The following is an 18,556-nucleotide window of genomic DNA, read 5'->3' as shown; positions in this document are numbered from 1 at the left end:
CACCACCTCAATGATGAGATCTATTCCAAGCAGGCAACCACCAGTAAGTAGAAAGGGAGTTTCATCAGATGTGTATTACTAAGAGACTTTCTTTGATCTGGCTCATTACACCCCCAATTCTTTCGACTTCAACCAGCAGCTTTCCTTATCTTTTGATCTTGGATTTGTCAGTCTCCAAAGCCAGACGTTTGCACCTTACCTGCCAACAATGGATTCTTTAGCATCCACAGCTACGTTGAGTCTGGAGAAATCTATGCTGGGTTCTAACCCACAGACTGACAACACGCCAGTCTCTACAAGCATGTGAGCCATTTCCTTGTGCTTAATCTCTTTAGAGCCCTGGTGGTCTGGCCTACTTGTAAGGAACTGCCCTGCCAATCTGAAGTCAGGCATTTCTAATCCAATAGCTGCTTCTACGAAAATAGGCAATCTCCTGCCATATTAAATGCCTCTGAAAACTTGCTGGAATGTCAGCTGTGAGTTGGATCTGATTTAACAGTAAATTAACAATAAATCTTTATGTGTCTATTTTCATTTATATTTACAAAAGCTTCACTGATTTTATTTCAAGAAGAGAAATTCTTTTGAATTTGTGTCGTCATCTTTGTTTTCTTGGCCAGAACAGGCTAGAGAAATGTTGCTTCCTAAAGGGTTGCTTTCCTAACTCCTATAACTCTCTTAATTGTATTTAGGTGATAGCTTAATTTTTTATTCAAGTAGACACACAACCCCCCAGAAAGTATGCTGAGTATGTAAGAGAAGCCTACATATAGATGTTAACCAATTAAAAATATGAAACACCAAAATGCCTAAAAAAAATTATTTTGCTTAATTTTTTAACACATGACTATAAAGATTGACTATAAAGATTCCTTCACATTATAGCTTTTTTTAAAAAAAAAATTATTTTTTTGTGTTTGTACCATCAGGAGGAGATTGCCCCTCCTTCTCCAGCAGAGCATCTGGTGGATTTGAACTCTGCACCTATAGGATTACAGTGCAGCTACTTCCCACTGGGCTACCAGAGCTCCCTACATTATAGTTTAATAATACATGGTTAAATGTTCAGTAGAATTTAACCTACAGTAATATCAAGCAACGGAAATCAATAAATTTTCTATTTTGAAAAGTAAATGATGACAAAACCTTTTCCAAAAAGTAAACTTATACCAGTATTTTAATAATAATACAAATCAGGACTTTTAAAGTAAGTTTATTGATGTTAAAAATATCTGACCGTAACAAGAGATTGGATTTGTATACGTCACTTTAATTACAATTCCATCAATTCAGACCAGATAATTTTTTCTTGCTGCTTTAACTGAACAGTCTGTCATTACACTGCCAGTCATTGCCTTACGGAGATGCTGACATTACTTTTGTGGTGCTGGATACTGAGTACAAGTTCCTCTCCCATTTCTACCTGGATGGGACTATCTAAAACCACCGCAGCTTGTTTCCAGTGGGAGGTTTCACTTGATGTATCCAGCCAAATGTCTTCATCAAGGTACATATGATACCAAAATGGAATGGCTGTCACTTTGCCAGATTTACAAATGTGAACCTATGAAATTTAAGAAATCATAAAAATTATGAAAGTTTTATGAGAATAAGTAAAGTACATAAACTTGGATGGTCTTTCTATTTTAGTCAATTTCAGACAAAACTTTAAAGGGCAAATCAATCACTGACTCTTTTTGAGGAAGTTCTGGTGGCCTAGTTCATAGGGAGTTGTGCTGCCTTTCAAAGATGTCACCTCAAAGGTTTGAATCCACCAGCAGGTAGCTCTAGGGAAACAGCCGGGCATTGTTCTGTGCCAGTTATAGCCTCTCAAAAACACTGGAGGGTCACCTAGAGTTGCTTTTGATTCAATGCAATGAGTGAGTATTTTCTCAAATTCATTTTTTTTATATTCAGAAAATAAAATTTAGACCCTCAAAGAAAGTAGCTAAAACTTCACTGAATTTAGGAAAATTATTTTACAATGTTGGCCTTACCTTTACTTCTCTGCTGGAGGTATTCAAATAGGGAGTCATTAAATCTAGTCTTAACAGTTCCACAGGCTTGCTTAAAGGAACACAGGGCAAGGATGAGAGGTCCAAAAATACACGGATCGGTACCTACACGAAATAAAATTTTTTACTTTTATGTATATCTATTAGCTCATTTATTATTTAATTATTCAGTGCTACAGGAAAAAGGAACAAGATTTAGGTAGTGGTGGTGGTTATGTTCCGTCGAGTTGCTTGTAACTCATAGCGACCCTATGTACAACAGCCCTAAACTCTGCTTCTGCTCTGTCCTGTGCCAATCGCACTGTCTCTGACACACCCGTCCCGTTACCCCAGTCACTGAATCAATCCACCTCATAGACGGTCTTCCCCTCCTGTGCTGTCCCTCCACCCTCCCAAGCATGATATCCTTCTCCAAGGACTGGTCTCTCCTTACAACATGTTCTGTTAGACGGAGCCTCAGAATCCTTGCCTCCAAGGAGCAGCCCAGTTTGACCCTTTCCAGGATGTATCTGTTTGTCTTCCTAGCAGTCCATGGTATTCTCAATACTCTTCTCCAGCACCACAGCTCAAAGGCATCAATTCTTCTATCCTCCTTGGTCACTGTCCAACTCTCTGATGCGTAACAAGTGATTGCGAAGACCATGGCCTGTATCAGATGCACCTTAGTCTCCAGAGAGACACCATTGCTCTTCAGTACTTTGGAGAGGTCCCTAACAGCCGACTTTCCCATGGCAATGCGCCTTTTAATTTCCTGGCTACTGGTGCCAAGAGTGTTGACTGTGGAGCCAAGCAAACTAAAGCTGTGAACAATCTCAATCTCTTCACCATCCATCCTGATGCTGCCAATTGGTCCAGTGGTGAGAATCTTTGTCTACTTGACATTGAGCCTCAATCCATATTTTAGGCTGCAGTCCTTGATCCTCTGCAGCAAGCAGGGTTGTGTCATCCGCATAACGCAGACTGTTGATAAATCGTCCACCAATCTTGACCCCACATTTCTCATAGAGCCCAGCCTCCAGGATAATCTGTTCTGCATACAGGTTGAAAAGGTATGGAGATAGTAGGTTAAGTAATTTGCCATGGTCTCAATTATCTAGTTCCTTTACTTGGAGAAAGGAGATTAAACTTTTTTTAAGCCAAACAATACCAAACATTTTAAACAAAGGACTGGTTTGTTGTTGTTATGTGCCATTGAGTTGCCTGTGACTTACAGCAATCATTAAGCAGTACATTAGCTCTGAAACCAGCCCTATCCTGAGCTCATCTCATTGTCTCTGACAAACCTAATCCCATTTCTTTAGTCACTGAATAAATCCATCTCATCTACCATCTTCCTGTCCTACTCTGTCCCTCCACCATTCCAAGCATGATGTCCTTCTACAGGACTAGTCCTTCATGGCCATGTGCCCAATGTGTATGAAAAATTCTTGCCTCAAGGGAGCAGCTTGATTTCAGCCTCCCCAGGACTGACCTGTTTATTCAACTGGCAGTCCATGGTATGTTCAACACTTTTCTCCAGTACCACTACTCAAAGGCATCAATCCTTCTATCCATATTGTCCAGCTTTCGGACACAGCACTTAATTGTGAAAACCATGGCCTACATTGGGCGTACCTTAGTCTCCAGACTCACATCACTGCTCTGATATCATTACTCTTCAGTAGTCTGGAGAGTTCTCTGACAGCAGACTTTTCCAGCGCAATTCGCCTTTTGATTTCCTGACTGCTGGTGCGAAGAGTGTTGATGGTGGATCCAAGCAAGCTATCAATAATCTCAGATCTCTTGTCTGTCCATCATGAAGCTGCTAAATTGGCCCAGTGTTGAGAATCTTTGTTTTCTTGACGTTGAACTTCAATCTGAAGGATGAAGTTCTTTACCTTCTGTAGCAAACACCTCATGTCCTCTTCAGATTCAGAATGTAAGGTTGTGTCATCTGTGTGTAATGCAGGTTGTTAAGTCTTCCTCCACTCCGGATGCCACATTCTTCATACAGAACAACTTCCCAAATGATCTGCGTACAGACTAAAAAAGTACGGAGATAGAATGCATCCCTGACACACATCTATCCTGATTCTGAACATTGCAGTGTTTCCCTGCTCTGTTCTGACTACTGCTTCCTGGTCCAAGTACAGGTTTCACATGATCACAATTAAGTGTTCTGAGATTCCCTTTCTTCTCAAGGTTAGCTACAGTTTGTTGTAATCCACATAGTCAAATGCCTTTGCATGGTCAAGTATTGAATTTTTTTTTACTTCCACCAAATAACATCATAGTGGGTTTCACTTTGATTTTCACAAGAAATTGAATAGTTCTCAACCTGACTAATAAAATCATCTGAGGAGCTTAAAAAATCCCAGTGTCTGAGGAGACCCCACAGTGTGCAGGCTGGCCCCTTCCCAGAGCCAGTTCCAGGATAAAAAGACTGATAAAAACAGCAGCCAGCTGAGTACAGCTTAAGAAGCCCAAATCTGGATTCACAAAATCAGTTCAGAGTGAAAATTCTGGCAGTGACACCAATAGGGTAGAGAAACCATGTGGAACAAAGAATAAAGACATAATTGAATGTTATAGCAAAACACCATAAATTGATAGAGGAGATGAAAGAGAAAACATCTATGAAACGTAAGCTGCCTTTTACCATTAGCCCATCAAGGAATGAAGAATGAGATGAGACAGAGAAAGAAGGTCCAAAAAAAGAAACAGGAAATAAGAAACCCACCCCAGTTAGCATTCTTTTTGTTTATCCACACTCTTGAGAAAAAGCAGATGGCACTCCTTTTCCAGATGATAGTGAGACAACAGTCCAGGTGATAAATACCTGGGGTAGATATCACCTATCTATACTTAGGTATATTCTTAATTTTCCTCATACAGCTCAAGTCTTATTTTAACAATTCTTTTTAACTTTTTAAAAAAAAAAAATACATCCCAATCTCAATGCCAAACCCAGACCAATTTGGATTGGGATCTAGGTGCTATTATTTCTTAAAGTATCCAGACATCTCTATTAAGCAGTTAACAAATTGAGAATCACTCCTATCAATCTGAGTAGCAATGAAAACAAATAATAACTTTTAGCCTTTTGCCTAAAATTATAAATTTCACCATGAACTAGGACATAGACACATCAGCCACTCTTGTAAAGGTATCTAACCTTCCCTAATTGTAAACACCTAGTGTCCCCACATTCTGTCCAGGACTCACTCTGCCTTTTATTCCTACTTGTAAGTCATCAGAAGTCCTAGATTTACAGCTTGCACGCTAATCCCCATACAGCATAGCTGTTACTCTCTTCTTTCTCAACCTAGCCTACAAACTACTATGGTCATCTTTGTGGATTTCTATTCCCAAGCTCTGTATATTCTCTCAAAACTCAGTACTCAGTCCTGTTATCTTTCATACTTCAAAATTATTTCATCTGGTCTTAGGGTTTTTAAATACCATCCGTAAGCAAATGACTGCCAAATTTTTATCTCCAACACACACATATATCCCATATATAAGACAATCTGATCTTTTTCTTTCCCCTTTTAGTAAATGGTAATGATACTTCCAGGTTAGACCCAAAATTCAAGGAATCTTTTATCATGCTCATAACCTCATAGGCAAAAAAATTGCCACACAGCTTGGACTATGCCAATTCCTAGTTGGAAAGCATCAACTCTTCTCTCTAGGAAGCTCATTCCCATCCGAACCCACCTAAAGGGCACGACTTGCTAAAACAAAGGACAGAGAAACTAAGACAAGGTAATAGTCAACTGGTTGAACTTTTCTTCTAGATACTTACCTGAAACTGGTTAATGAAAGGTGCTATATTTATTCCAAGAGTACGTTCTGTTCCTTGAACAGCACTCTCTTCTACCAATATCTGTGATTCTACAAGTAACCCCAACATCACTACATACTGAGGAAAGATCTTGCCTCCGGATTGTAGCAAACACCTAGAGAAAGAAAAATATTTTAAAATGTACAAATACCAGTACCAGTCATGATGAATTAGCTATACATAATGAATTGTAATGAATTTTGAGTTCTTAGCTAGTGGTTCAGAATTGTAAACCATTCTGCAAGTATATTCCCAGCAAGCTGAATGTAAAGTAAATGATGATCTATGGAAAGGAGGGAGAAATTAAACTACTGGACAAATGTCTTCAGATTCAGATTAAGAGTCACCATGGACGAAGTCTGTTGAGGGAAAGGATATTTACATAGTGTAGTCTCAGCCTTTCACCTCACAATGCCTTTTAGACAAAGTGGGGGAAAGTTACTTACTGTTAAGAAACCTGCTAACTTGAACAGCTTAAACCAAGTGCTCAAAATTGACATCCCAAACAACAGACCAGGACACGAGAAGGGTGATGGTTAGGTGCTGTCCAGTCAACTTTGACTCATAGCAACCCTATGAACAAAGGACCTAAACCCTGCCCTATCCTGGGGCATCCTCATCTCTGGCATGCTTAGGCTTATTGTTTGTCACTGCGTCTTTTTCTGGCCTTCCAGGTTAACAAGCATGATATCCTTCTCCAAGGACCTACCCCTCTTTCATGCCCAAAATATGTGAAATAAATGTCTGATCATCATTGCCTCTAATGAACATCTTGGTTGCACTTACTCCTAGACATATTTGTTTGTTCCTTTGCTAGTCTATGGGATATTCAGTACTTTTCTCCAACATCATAACTCAAAGGCATCAATGCTATTATTCACTGTCCAACTTTCAGATGTGTGAAGTAACTGAAAAGGCCATGCTTCAACTGGGTGTACCTTAGTCTTTAAAGTGACACCATTAGTTCTTTGCACTTGGTGAAGATTCATTTTCTTGATGTTGAGATATAAAACATGTTGTAGTCTTTATAATACATCCTGTAGTCTTTGATCTGTAACAAGTGTTGCACGTCTTCCTCACTGTGAGCAAGTAAGCAACATGTGGTGGTGTATCCTAACACAGGTTGTTGATGAGTTTTCTGCTGGTCCTGATGCCACATTCTTCATGCCACAGTTCAGCTTCTCAAATGATTGGTTCAGAATACAGACTGAGTAGATGAGAAAGGATACATCCTTGCCACACAGCTTCTTGGTCTAAGTCTAGTTTTTGCATGAGAACAATCAAGTGTTCTGGTATTCCCATGATCTTAGAAAACTCAACATCACCAGTAATAAAAAGATCTCATGTGCCTTCTGATAGGATGAATTTAGAGCACAGCATGAAGACATTAGGTAAGTACAGATGGAGGGCCATTTCAACAAAATAACCTGTACTCTTTAAAAAAGTCAGTGTCATAAAAGACAAGCAAATAAACCATTCCAAATTAATTCATTAACAAGACCAGATAACAAAATGGAATGGATGATCCTGCATTTGAACCTGCACATGGAAAAAAGTAACACTGGATCAGAAACTCAATTTAAATATGGGCTGGGAGTAAAGAAGTTTGGCTGTGTGGGTCATAACAAACTGTGGCTGACTCTGAGAAGAATGGAAATCCCCGAACACTTGATGGTGCTAATGAGAAACCTATTCTTGGACCAGGAGGCAGTCGTCAGAACAGAGCAAGGAAACACTGCAATGTTCAAAATTGCTAAGTGCATATGCCAGGGATGTGTCCTGTCTCCGTATCTTTTAAACCTATTGCAGAACAGATTATCCCAGAGGCTGGGCTGTATGAGGAGAAGTGTAGCATAAGGATTGGTGGAAGATCTATCAACAGTCTGCGTTATGCAGATGACACAACCCTGCTTGCTGAAACTGAGGAGGACCTGAAGCACTTGCTGCAGAGGGTCAAGGACTGCAGCCTACAATATGGATTGAGGCTCAATGTCAAGACAAAGATTCTCACCACTGGACCAACTGGCAGCATCAGGATGAATGGTGAAGAGATTGAGATTGTGAATCTTGGTAAAAGTCATACATGACTATTCTTGCAAATCAGTTTAAAATTGTATCTCTAGAGAATGGAACATCTAGAACATTCTGACAGAGAACCACCAAAAATAAAAGCTTGGTTTAAAAGAGGCTGTGGCACTGAGCTATCATTGCTGTTGTTATACTTCAAATACATAATATCCTAAAATCCAGACTACCCAAAATTAAATACTGCCACTTTTTCAGATCTTAGTAGCATAAGTGAAAGACTTTCAAGTGTACCTAAACTTGCTTTCAATTTTAACTTACAAGAGTCAGGTTTACCTCCAGTAATCTAAAAATGCAGGTTATTGATAAATCTCCCTTTAATCCTGATGTCACACTCTTCTTCATAGAGTCCCAACTTCTTGAATAATTTGCTCAGCATATAGAGATTAAATAGGTATGGAAAGAGAATACAACCCTGATACACACCCTTCTCAATTCTAAACCATGCAATGTTTTCCTGCTCTGTTCGCACAATAGCCTCCTGGTCCAGGTATAGGTTTTCCGTGAACACGATTAAGTGTTCTGAGGCTCCCATTCTTCTCAATGTCAGCCACAACTTGTTAGGATCCACACAGTCAAATGCCTTTTCATAGTAAATAAAGCACAAATAAGACATTCTTCTGGTATTCTTTACTTTCAGCTAGATTTTTACATCAGTAATGAATCATTTCCCTGGTGCCACAGCCTCTTCTAAATCCTGCTTGAACATCTGTCCGTTCCCTATCTATTTTTGAATGATCATCAACAGTATTTTGCTTGTATGTGATATTAATGATATTGTTCAATAGTTTCCACACACAGCTGCATCACCTTTCTTGGGAATGGAAATAAATACATGGACCTCAAATTTGACAAATAGGATTTAAAAAAAAACACCTCTCAAACGTATATGACACAACCTTGCTGGCTGCAAGTAAGGAGAACTTGAAGCAATTGTTGCAGAAGATCAAGGAATATAGCCTTCAGTATGGACTGCATCTCAATGTCAAGAAAATAAAGATACCACTGGACTGACATGCAAAATCATGATGGATGGAGAGGAGATTGAAACTATTAACCACCTCATCTTGCTTGGATCCACCATCAACACCCTTAGTACCAGCAATCAGGAAATAAAGAGATACATTGCACTGGAAAAATATGCAGTTAGGAACCATCCAGTTACTGAGGAGTAGTGATGTCAGTTTGAGAACTATGGTGTGTCTGATTCAGGCCATAATCTTTCCGATCACTTCCTATGCATTTAAGAGCTGGACACTGAATAAAGATGACAGAAGAATTGCTGCCTTTGATCTGTGGTGTTGGAGAAGAGCACTGAACATCCCATGGATGGTTAAAAGAACAAACAACTGGGTCTTGGAGAGGGTACAGTCAGAGTGCTATTTGGAGGCAAGAATGATGACACTTCCTTTGCTTCACATAATTTGGATGATGCTAGGAAGGGTTACTGCTTGGAGAGAGACATGATCCTGGAAAGGGTGGAGGGTCCGTGAAAGGGAGGAAGACCCTCAACCAGGTCAACTGACACGGTGACTGGCACAATGGGCTCTAATGTGTCAGGAAGTGTGAGGATGTCACAGGATAGAGCAGAGTTCTGTGAGTCATACTCAACTTGATGGCACCTAACAACAGTCTAAAAAGGAGGAAACTATCTTTAGGAAGAGAAATATATTATAAAATCAACTTTTTTTTTTTTGCTTGAACAGGCCTGGATCAGTTCCTATGAAGCACTTTGGTTCTCCGAATACCCACTATATCTAATGCATGCCTCATGTTTCTTTTAGTAGAAGATTAAATTTTATATTTCTCCTTATTTACTCTTAATTTTTTTCTTATTCTTCTTTTCTTTTTTTTTCATTCAATTCTTTTTTTCCCTTAATCTATTCTTACCGATCTCTACCTTTCCTTTATATGTGTGTGTGTGTGTGTGTGTGTGTATTTATTTCTCAATCCTTAAGCAGGGTCAGTTCTTCACATTACCATGCAATGTTCCAATATTCCTGTAGGAGTAAAATCATTAATGACATGCACAAACAGAGAACATAAGAGAATGGCAAGTCCTATTCACCATTCCTGAAAAGCAATGTTTAGGGAATATGCAGGCATCTCAACTCATTTTCAGTGTATGTCATTAAATAACTAAAAGAATGAACAAAGTCTGAACCTAAACAATCCCAAGGTTAGCTCTTATGTATTACCTGGATATTGCTGCTTTCTCCATTATTTCTTGCTGAATAAGCCCAGATGGTTCAATGACATCCAGTATGATTATGCTCCACAATTTATCTGATTTGGGCCTTTGAAGCATAGCAGACTCATCCTCCACATGCCTCAGCCAAAACTCGAGCATTTCCTTAGGAAAGTGATTGGCCTCAGAAATGAGGTCTAGAGTGATGCGATGCTGGTCTTTCTCCACAGAGCTGTATGGTTTGACGTGCCCAAGTGTGCCAGCAATCAGAGGCAGAATAGAGAAACCTTCAGACACATCTAGCACATAGTGAGGGTCAGGTCCACTCTGTATGGAACTCTCTTTCTGTCCACTTCCAGAGTTGGCCTCATCACTCTGACAGTGAGTATCCATTGCCTGTAACAGTTTCTCTGGAGTCAACGAAGACAACACTTTCCTCATTGCCATTTTAAAGCCTTCATGATATGGGATGTTATTAAGCAAAGCAATTTCGGTGGTCTCCAATACACACGTCTGCTCTCCAGAATCTGGCTGGCTGGTCTGAAGGTTAGCTAGGGCACTACAAAGGTCAGCCTCATTTCCCAAAGATGGTGACTCTTTATTCTTGGAAAAACTTTTCACACCATCCATCTCATGTTCCAAACCTAAGACTCTGATATTCTGGACTCTTAAGTAATAATCTTGACAAGACACTTCCATCATCACACGGTCCCCAGGTTTTATCCTGTAGTCTTCATTGTGCAATAATAAAGGAAGAAAATTTCTGATTAATAAAGAATACAGGAATGTGTGCTCCCTTTAAATAATGGCAGGAGGGAATGTATCTATTCATTTAAGACACTCCAAAGGCTAGGAAAATCTCAGATTTTATTTAAGGGAAAAAAACTTGAAACGGAAAAAAGTATGAAAATGTAATTAATCAGCGTAATGGGGAAATTCAAGAGCTCCATTAGTGGGTCTGTCTTTGGTAATGAAATCAACACATAAATTCAAGGATCAATACCAAACCTTCTTTTAGTTTTACAGGACATTTTTCCCCACCTGAAAGAAGTTTCCAAAAGAACAACAGCACACTGTAGAGCCTTATGAGTAACATTTCTTTAAGTTCAAACTCACCACCAACTCAGCAGCAAAACTATGTATCAATCTTTCTTTGTAAAGATTTCAGCCTTAGAAACCCCATGGAGCACTGTGTCCTGTATGGTGCATGTGAGCTCACTATGTGATCAGCTACTTATTTTTCTCTAAGACAGGACTATCTATCTATAGCAAAGAGCATGAAGGGAATAAAAGGATCAGCAAAAGAATTGTACTGCAGAACTCCCTCCATGAACCACAGCTTTCTCTATCCTGAAACGAGAAGAACTAGATGATGGCTCGCTGGCTACCATTATAAACATTTTCATCTCGGTCACACAAGATGTATCCTGATTAAAAGGGAGAAAAATGTTGAAAAGAACTACAAATTCTTAAGTGAATCTAGTCTTACTGGAATCATTGAGATTTGAGGAATCCCAGAGACTAATGAAATCCTGAGATACTCTTTAAACCTTGATATGAAACTATTCTCTGAAGTCATCTCTTAATTAATAGCATTTTAGCTCAAAAAAGTAAAGAATGTCACCCATAAGTACAAAAATGATCTGTACATGACCAACTCTAAAGCACAGACCAGAAGGCTAGAGGGACAGTAAAACCAAGTTAATGGGATCATGAGAACAGAAATAAGAACAGTGGAACAACAGGAAGGATGTAACTGATGTCCATAAACATTACATGTAGAAACTAATCAATAGGACTTGTTTTGCATGTTTACTTTTACCAAAAATACATTTTTTTAAAAAAAGATATGAAAGAACGTAACTGTACCAATAAAATTGTTACAGAAGTTTTTCTATGTAATATAATTCTTGTGAATTGATATGGACAGTCATCAAACTGAGAATAAATTATTTTAACCTTTAGAAAATATTTTAATTTAGAACTTTCCTAAAAGTATCTATGGACTCTGTTTGCAAACTTCTGTGCATATATGAGCATATGTATTGTTCTGGGGTAGGGCTCTATAGACACCTTAAGATTCTCTACAGAAAAGAACACTACTGAAAGTAATACTGCTCCAGTATTTTCCCAAAACAACTGTGCCAGCAATTCTCTAATCCACTTATAATAGTCAGAGCTCACAAAATTATTTTTTAGTCATGTAGAACAGTTGCATTATAGTCTCTATTAACTAAATGTATAAAATACTTAAAATTACTTTTGAATAAGAAAAATCACATTCTGAAATATTTAACCTGCCTCCATTAACGGGAAATTTCATTATCAAAACTTTCTTGTCTGTATTGTTTTTCGAACTCAAATATTTAAAGGATTAAAACAACATATTTAGAAAAAAGGGGGGATATACCTGCAAGTTCCTGTACTGGGTAGACAGCCTGTTCCCAACAGGTTTCTTCACTAGGACTTGTGGATAAACTATGTTCATCATCGAGCTGGAGTACAAACCAAATCACAATAGCATCTAGTGTGCCTTCTTTAGTAACAGGAACATCCATCTTAGCAGGTTTTTGATTTGCAAGACTTTTTAATTCCTGATAAAAATTTTAAAAAGAATTTTAAACATTTAATATATAAAGCCTCAACAGCACATTGATTTCCATCTCTGTAAGTACTCCATCCACCCTGTTCAATGCCCTTAGGTGACCACTTACTTTCATGGCACATCTATAACCACTTTTGGTACACTGGCTGTGAGATTATTTTGAAATAACCATTAAGCTATTAAAGTAGTCCATAATATAACTGAGGAGAGAGGAAATTAGTAAGTATTGTTTTGCTTTCTAAAAGAAAGAAAGAAGTGTTTGTGTCATTTATAAAAGGGTAGAAAATACAGATGAGAAAAGTAGAGTCCAAACTAGTGACTTTGGGACAAGGAGACAAGATGATGTCCCTCTCCAAGGAAAAGCCTCTTCCAGTAACATGTCCAATGTGTGTGAGATGAAAAAGAACACAAACACTATGCCCTTTCTTTTCTGTCCTTCTGAATTACTTGAATGTGTTAAATTGGCAGATAATACTTTCAAAATTAAAATATTGCTAAAGATTTCACTGTGGCAAAGAAAATTAAAGCAAAAGATTTAAATAATAAAAAGACACCTATAAGAATTTCATTTCCTTTCAGAATATACCATCAGAAAACGAATGTTCTTAAAGTTCAGAAAGACAGACAAATGGTTAATTAGCTCTATGCTACAAGAAAAACTTAGTAACAATCCCCCAAGCAAGTTCTATTTTGCTTAAAAAATTTGAGTGGCTTTCCCATAAAAGGTTTTATCCTTTATAGAACTTTAGTTCAGTTTCTTGGCATCTTTAAGTATCTCCTTTGTAATACACATCCTCCCACTATCCACCAATATCCTTCCATATATATGCATGTATATACATACAGTCAGACAGCTATTGCTATTCAGTTGGAACCAACACATAGCTGACCTTCCAGTAACTTTTCAGAGGCTTTAAATCACCTGGGAGGAGACTGTTCATCTTTCTCCCATAGAGAAGCTAGTGGATTCAAACCATCTGTCTTTGTATTGGCAGCACAACTCCCTATCCACTAGGCCACCAGAACTCTGTGTGTGTGTGTGTGTGTGTGTGTGTGTGTGTGTGTGTGTGTGTGCGCGCGCGTAAAAAAGATATTTTATATATAAAAAAAATTTATATATAGTTACAACTAAAATCCTTGAAAACAGGAGTGGCCCTCACTTCATAAGTAACATGCCTCCAGAAACTCTGTGAACTTTGATAAATGTCAACAGTTAACTGTAGAGGGGCTTCAGGGCTTTTGTTCAGGGTCGCTATGAGTTGTGCTCAACTGGAAGGCAATCAACAATAACACAACTATAAATATATTTTATAAGTAAAATGTATACACACTTTATCTAGGATGTGGCATCAGGGTTGGAGGAAGATTCATCAATAATCTGCGTTATGCTGATGACACAACCCTTCTTGCTAAAACTGAGGCGGACACATGCTGCAAAAGATCAAGGACTGCAGCCTTTAATATGGATTAAGGCTCTATATCAAGAAGACAAAGATTCTCACCACTGGGCCAACTAGCAGCATCAGGATGGATGGTGAAGAGATTGAAACTCTTAACAGCTTTAGTTTTCTTGGCTCCCACAGTCAACAATCTTGGCACAAGCAGCCAGGAAAATCAAAAGCCATATTGCAATGGGAAAGTCTGCTGTTAAAGACCTCTCCAAAGTACTGAAGAACAACGATGTCAGCCTGGAGACTAAGGTGTGCCTGATACGGTCCATGGTCTTTGCAATCACCTGCTATGCATCAGAGAGCTGGACAATTACTAGGGATGATAGGCGGAGAAGTGATACCTTTTAGCTGTGGTGTTGGAGAGAGTATTGAATATGCCATGGACTGCTAAGAAAATGAACAGGTTCGTCCTGTTGTTAAGTGCCGTCGAGTCGCAGGCGACTCATAGCGATCCGATGAAGGAGAGTCCTTGACGCTTGGGTGCCTTTCATCCTCTCTCCAAGTTCATAGGGTTTCCGGAGGCAAGCTATTATGGAGTGGATGCCACTCCTCCTTCTACAGGTTTGTCCTAAAGAAGGTTAAACCAGGCTGCTCCTTGGAGGCAAGGATTCTGAAGCTTAGTCTGACATACTTAGGACATGTTGCAAGGAGGGACCAGTCCTTGGAGAAGGACATCATGCTTTTGAGGGTGGAGGGACAGCATAGGAAAGGAAGACCCTCTATGAGGTGGATCAATTCAGTGACTGGGGTAGTTGGGGAAGGTGTGTAAGAGATAGTGAGAATGGCACAGGATACAGCAGGGTTTAGGGCTGTGGTACATAGAGTTGCTATGAGTTGCAGGCGACTTGACAGCACATAACAATAACAACAAACATTACAGTTTTATGTTGCAAGTCCCATGTCTGAGGAACCTCCTTATGACCTAGGCAAACCAGGGTAGTTTGTTACACTAATTAACACAATTTGGAAAACACTTCATTTGAAGGAATATTAATAATCTAAAATGGCATAAATATGTGTCAGGCCTGGTTTAGAATTCTAGAGATTAGAGAAAATGACACAGCATAAGTTTCCCCCATCTGTCCAGCACAAGGATACCTATGCTATTGCAGCACTGTCCTGACAGAGACTAGAGCACATGAAAGCACCTGGCAGGTTATACACTGCCAACAAATTTTCTGATTTTTTTTCCTTATTCACTAAGTACAACTGAAATACTAATCATTTCAGAAGAAAACTCTAGTTACATTTTATTTACATATTAAGTAGACTATTTACATAAACTTTAAAGTAAGACTATCATATATACTATCTTACAAAAGGCATGATAGTTAATGTTTAAAAAGCAGTAACCAAACTTTATTGTTTACCTGAACATTGTTGAAATCTATGGTCATAATTTGAAAACATTCTGTCAAAGCCAAATATCCCCCTGGAACTCGACTCATCTTTTCGGTTGTATAAGGTTCAATCGTTTCTTCAGAATCTACAGAAGAATAAGCTGGACTCTGAAACTGCACATTTGTTGGCAAACAGATACCTGCAATCTCCTTGTTAGCGACTCTGATAGGAGAAGTAAAAAGGTGGGGCAGAAAGAAGGATGGGATATTTTAGAATCAAGTAATACTATCTAATAAAGAGCCTAGAAAAAATAACTTACACAAAGGATGAATGTATAAAGAAACTATGGTTCACTGACATAGTGGAGTATTATGCAACACTGAAAAACAGAAAAGGATTTATCAAACATTCATTAAGGTGGGTGAATTTAGCTGATACTACACTGAGTGAAGTCAGTCACAAAAGACAAACATTGTATAAAACCACTATTATGAAAAGGAAAAAGTTTATAAACAAGGAAGGAGCAAGGGAAGTAAAAAATAATAGATAACAAATACTTATTAAATAATAGCAAGAAAACCCATCAAATTCTGAAAGAAATAAAATTTTAAGAATTAGGGAAGAAATAAATGAAACAGAAACCAGAAAGACAACTGAAACCATCACAAGACTAGGAGTTGGTTCTTCCAAAAGGTCAATAAAATTGACAAACCACTAGCAAAACTAACAAAGGAAAAGAAAGAGAAGACAAAAATAATCTGCATAAGAGATGAAAGGGGAAATGTCACAGCAGAACCAACTGAAATAAAAACGTTAACAATGGAATATTATGAAAAACTATACTCATCCATGATGGACGAAGAAGAGATTGAGATTGTTAACTGTTACAGCTTAATTGCCTCCACAATCAACAGCCTTGGCACTAGCAGTCAGGAAATCAAAATACGAATTGCATTAGGTAAATCTGCAGTCAGGGACCTCTCCAGAGAACTGAAAAGTAACGATCAGTCTAGACAATAAGGTGTGCCTGATCCAGCCCATGGTCTTCGCAATTACTAGTATACATCAGAAAGCTGAACAATGATTAAGGATGACAGAAGAAGAATTGATGCCTTTGAATTGTGGTGCTGGAAAAGAGTCTTGAACACACCATGGACTGCCAAGAAAATAAATAGGTGAAAGAGAGGGTGAAACCAAGTCTCTTCTTAGAGGCTAGGATTCTGAAGCTCTGTCTCACACACTTTGGGCATGTGGCCAGGAGGGACTGATTCATGGAGAAGGTTATATTCAGAGGGGTGGAAGGACAGTGCAGGAGAGGAAGACCACAGATGATATGGATTAATACAGTAACAAGGGCAGTGGGGGTAGGTGTATCAGAGTCAGAGAGAATGGCTCAGGACAGGGCGGGGTTCAGGGCTGTTGTACATAGGGTTGCTATGAGTCTCAAGTGATGTAAAACATATAACAACACCCCCAACAACAAACAAATATGAAAACCAAGAGGAAACGGATAATTACCTAGAAATTAAAAATGTACTCAAACTGACACAGACTGAAAGCAGAACACCTGAACAGACTCATCATAAAAGAAACTGAACAGGTAATAAAATAATTTCCAACCAAAAAAGCCCTAGACCAGATGATTTTGTTAGTGAATTTTATCAAACATTCAGAAAAGAACTGTCACCAATTTTATATAAAGTATTTCATAAAACAGAGAAAGATGGAATACTCCCATACTCATTCTATGAAGTAAACATATCCTTGACACAAAAGTCAGGTAAAAACACCACCAAAATAGAAAACTATAAGCCAATATCTCTCATGAAGATAGATGCAAAAATCCTCAACAAAATCCTGGGCAATACAATTTAACAGTACATCCAAAAAATAGTTCACCATGACCAAGTGGGATTCATAAGAGGTAAGCAAAATAGTTCAACATTAAGAAAAACAATGTAACTCATCACACTAACAAAAAAAATCCACATGATTCTATCAACTAATGCAGAAAATGCCTTTGACAAAATCCAACACTCTTTCCTGACAAAACACTCAGCAAAATAGGAGTAGAGGAGAATTTCCTCAACATAGTCAAAAGCATATACACAAAAGCAAGAGGTAATAGCATTCTGAATAAAGAGATTAAAGGCATTCTCTTTGAGAACAGTAACTAAACAAGAATGTCCACTATCACTTCTCCTATTCAATATTGTACTGGAAGTCTTAGAGATAGCAATAACACAAAAGAAGGAATTAAGAAGTATCCAAATAAGAAAAGAGGAGGCAAAATTATCTCTATATGCAGATGATAGTATACTTAGAAAACCCTAAAGACTCATCAAGAAAACTACTGGACTTAGTCAACTAATTCAGTAAAGCAGCAGGATACAAAATCAACATACAAAAATCAACTCCCATTTTTCTAGAGTTACAAAGAGAACACTGAAATGGAGCTAAGAAAACAATACCCATCGCAATAGTTAATCACAAGATTAAATACTTGGGAGCAAATCTAACTAGAGATACAAAAGACCTATAAAAGAAAATTACAAAACATTACTACAAGAAACAAAAATAGACCTGGAGGGAAAAAAAAAAGGAATATATCATGCTCATGGATAGGAAGACTCAATATCGTGAAAATGACAATTCTACCAAAGGCAATCTACAAATACAATTCAATCTCAATAGAGATACTAATGCCATTCTTCAACAAGATGGAAAAGGCAATTTCCAATTTTATTTGGAGTGGAAAGAGACCTCAAATAAGCAAAGCACTCCTGAAAAAAGAGAAACAAAGTAGGAGGCATCACACTCCCTGATTTCAAATCATACTACACAGCTGTGGTGGTAAAGATAGAATGGTACTGGTACAGTGACAAACACATAGATCAATGGAATAGAATTGTGAACCCAGAACTCTGCTCATCTTTCTATGTTCAACTAATTTTTGACAAGGAGATAAGATCAGTTAAATGGGAAAATGACAGTCCTTTTAACAAATGGGTTGGCAAAACTGGAAACCATCTGTAAAGAACTCAA

At 38.2% G+C, this 18,556-nt stretch overlaps 1 protein-coding gene across 2 annotated transcripts in view; it reads right to left on the bottom strand.

Moving 5' to 3' along the window:
• Positions 1-1,199: 1,199 nt before the first annotated feature.
• PRMT9 (protein arginine methyltransferase 9) overlaps positions 1,200-18,556 on the bottom strand; it is a 34,881-nt gene continuing 17,524 nt past the window's right edge. For both annotated transcript variants that reach the window (XM_006886994.1, XM_006886995.1), the window contains 6 exons: positions 15,541-15,733; positions 12,525-12,708; positions 10,125-10,845; positions 5,803-5,956; positions 1,998-2,120; positions 1,200-1,564 (listed from right to left, as the gene is read on the bottom strand). In XM_006886994.1, coding sequence (XP_006887056.1) covers positions 1,349-1,564; positions 1,998-2,120; positions 5,803-5,956; positions 10,125-10,845; positions 12,525-12,708; positions 15,541-15,733 — 1,591 coding nt within the window. In that variant the 3' untranslated portion in view covers positions 1,200-1,348. The remainder of the gene's footprint in view (positions 1,565-1,997; positions 2,121-5,802; positions 5,957-10,124; positions 10,846-12,524; positions 12,709-15,540; positions 15,734-18,556) is intronic.

The sequence above is a fragment of the Elephantulus edwardii genome, unplaced genomic scaffold, assembly GCF_000299155.1.
Source record: "Elephantulus edwardii isolate Elephantulus edwardi_28Jun2011 unplaced genomic scaffold, EleEdw1.0 scaffold00053, whole genome shotgun sequence".
NCBI classification, from domain to species: Eukaryota; Metazoa; Chordata; class Mammalia; order Macroscelidea; family Macroscelididae; genus Elephantulus; species Elephantulus edwardii.
The sequence above is the reverse complement of the archived record's forward strand: the minus strand, read 5'-3'. Positions and strand labels throughout refer to the sequence as shown.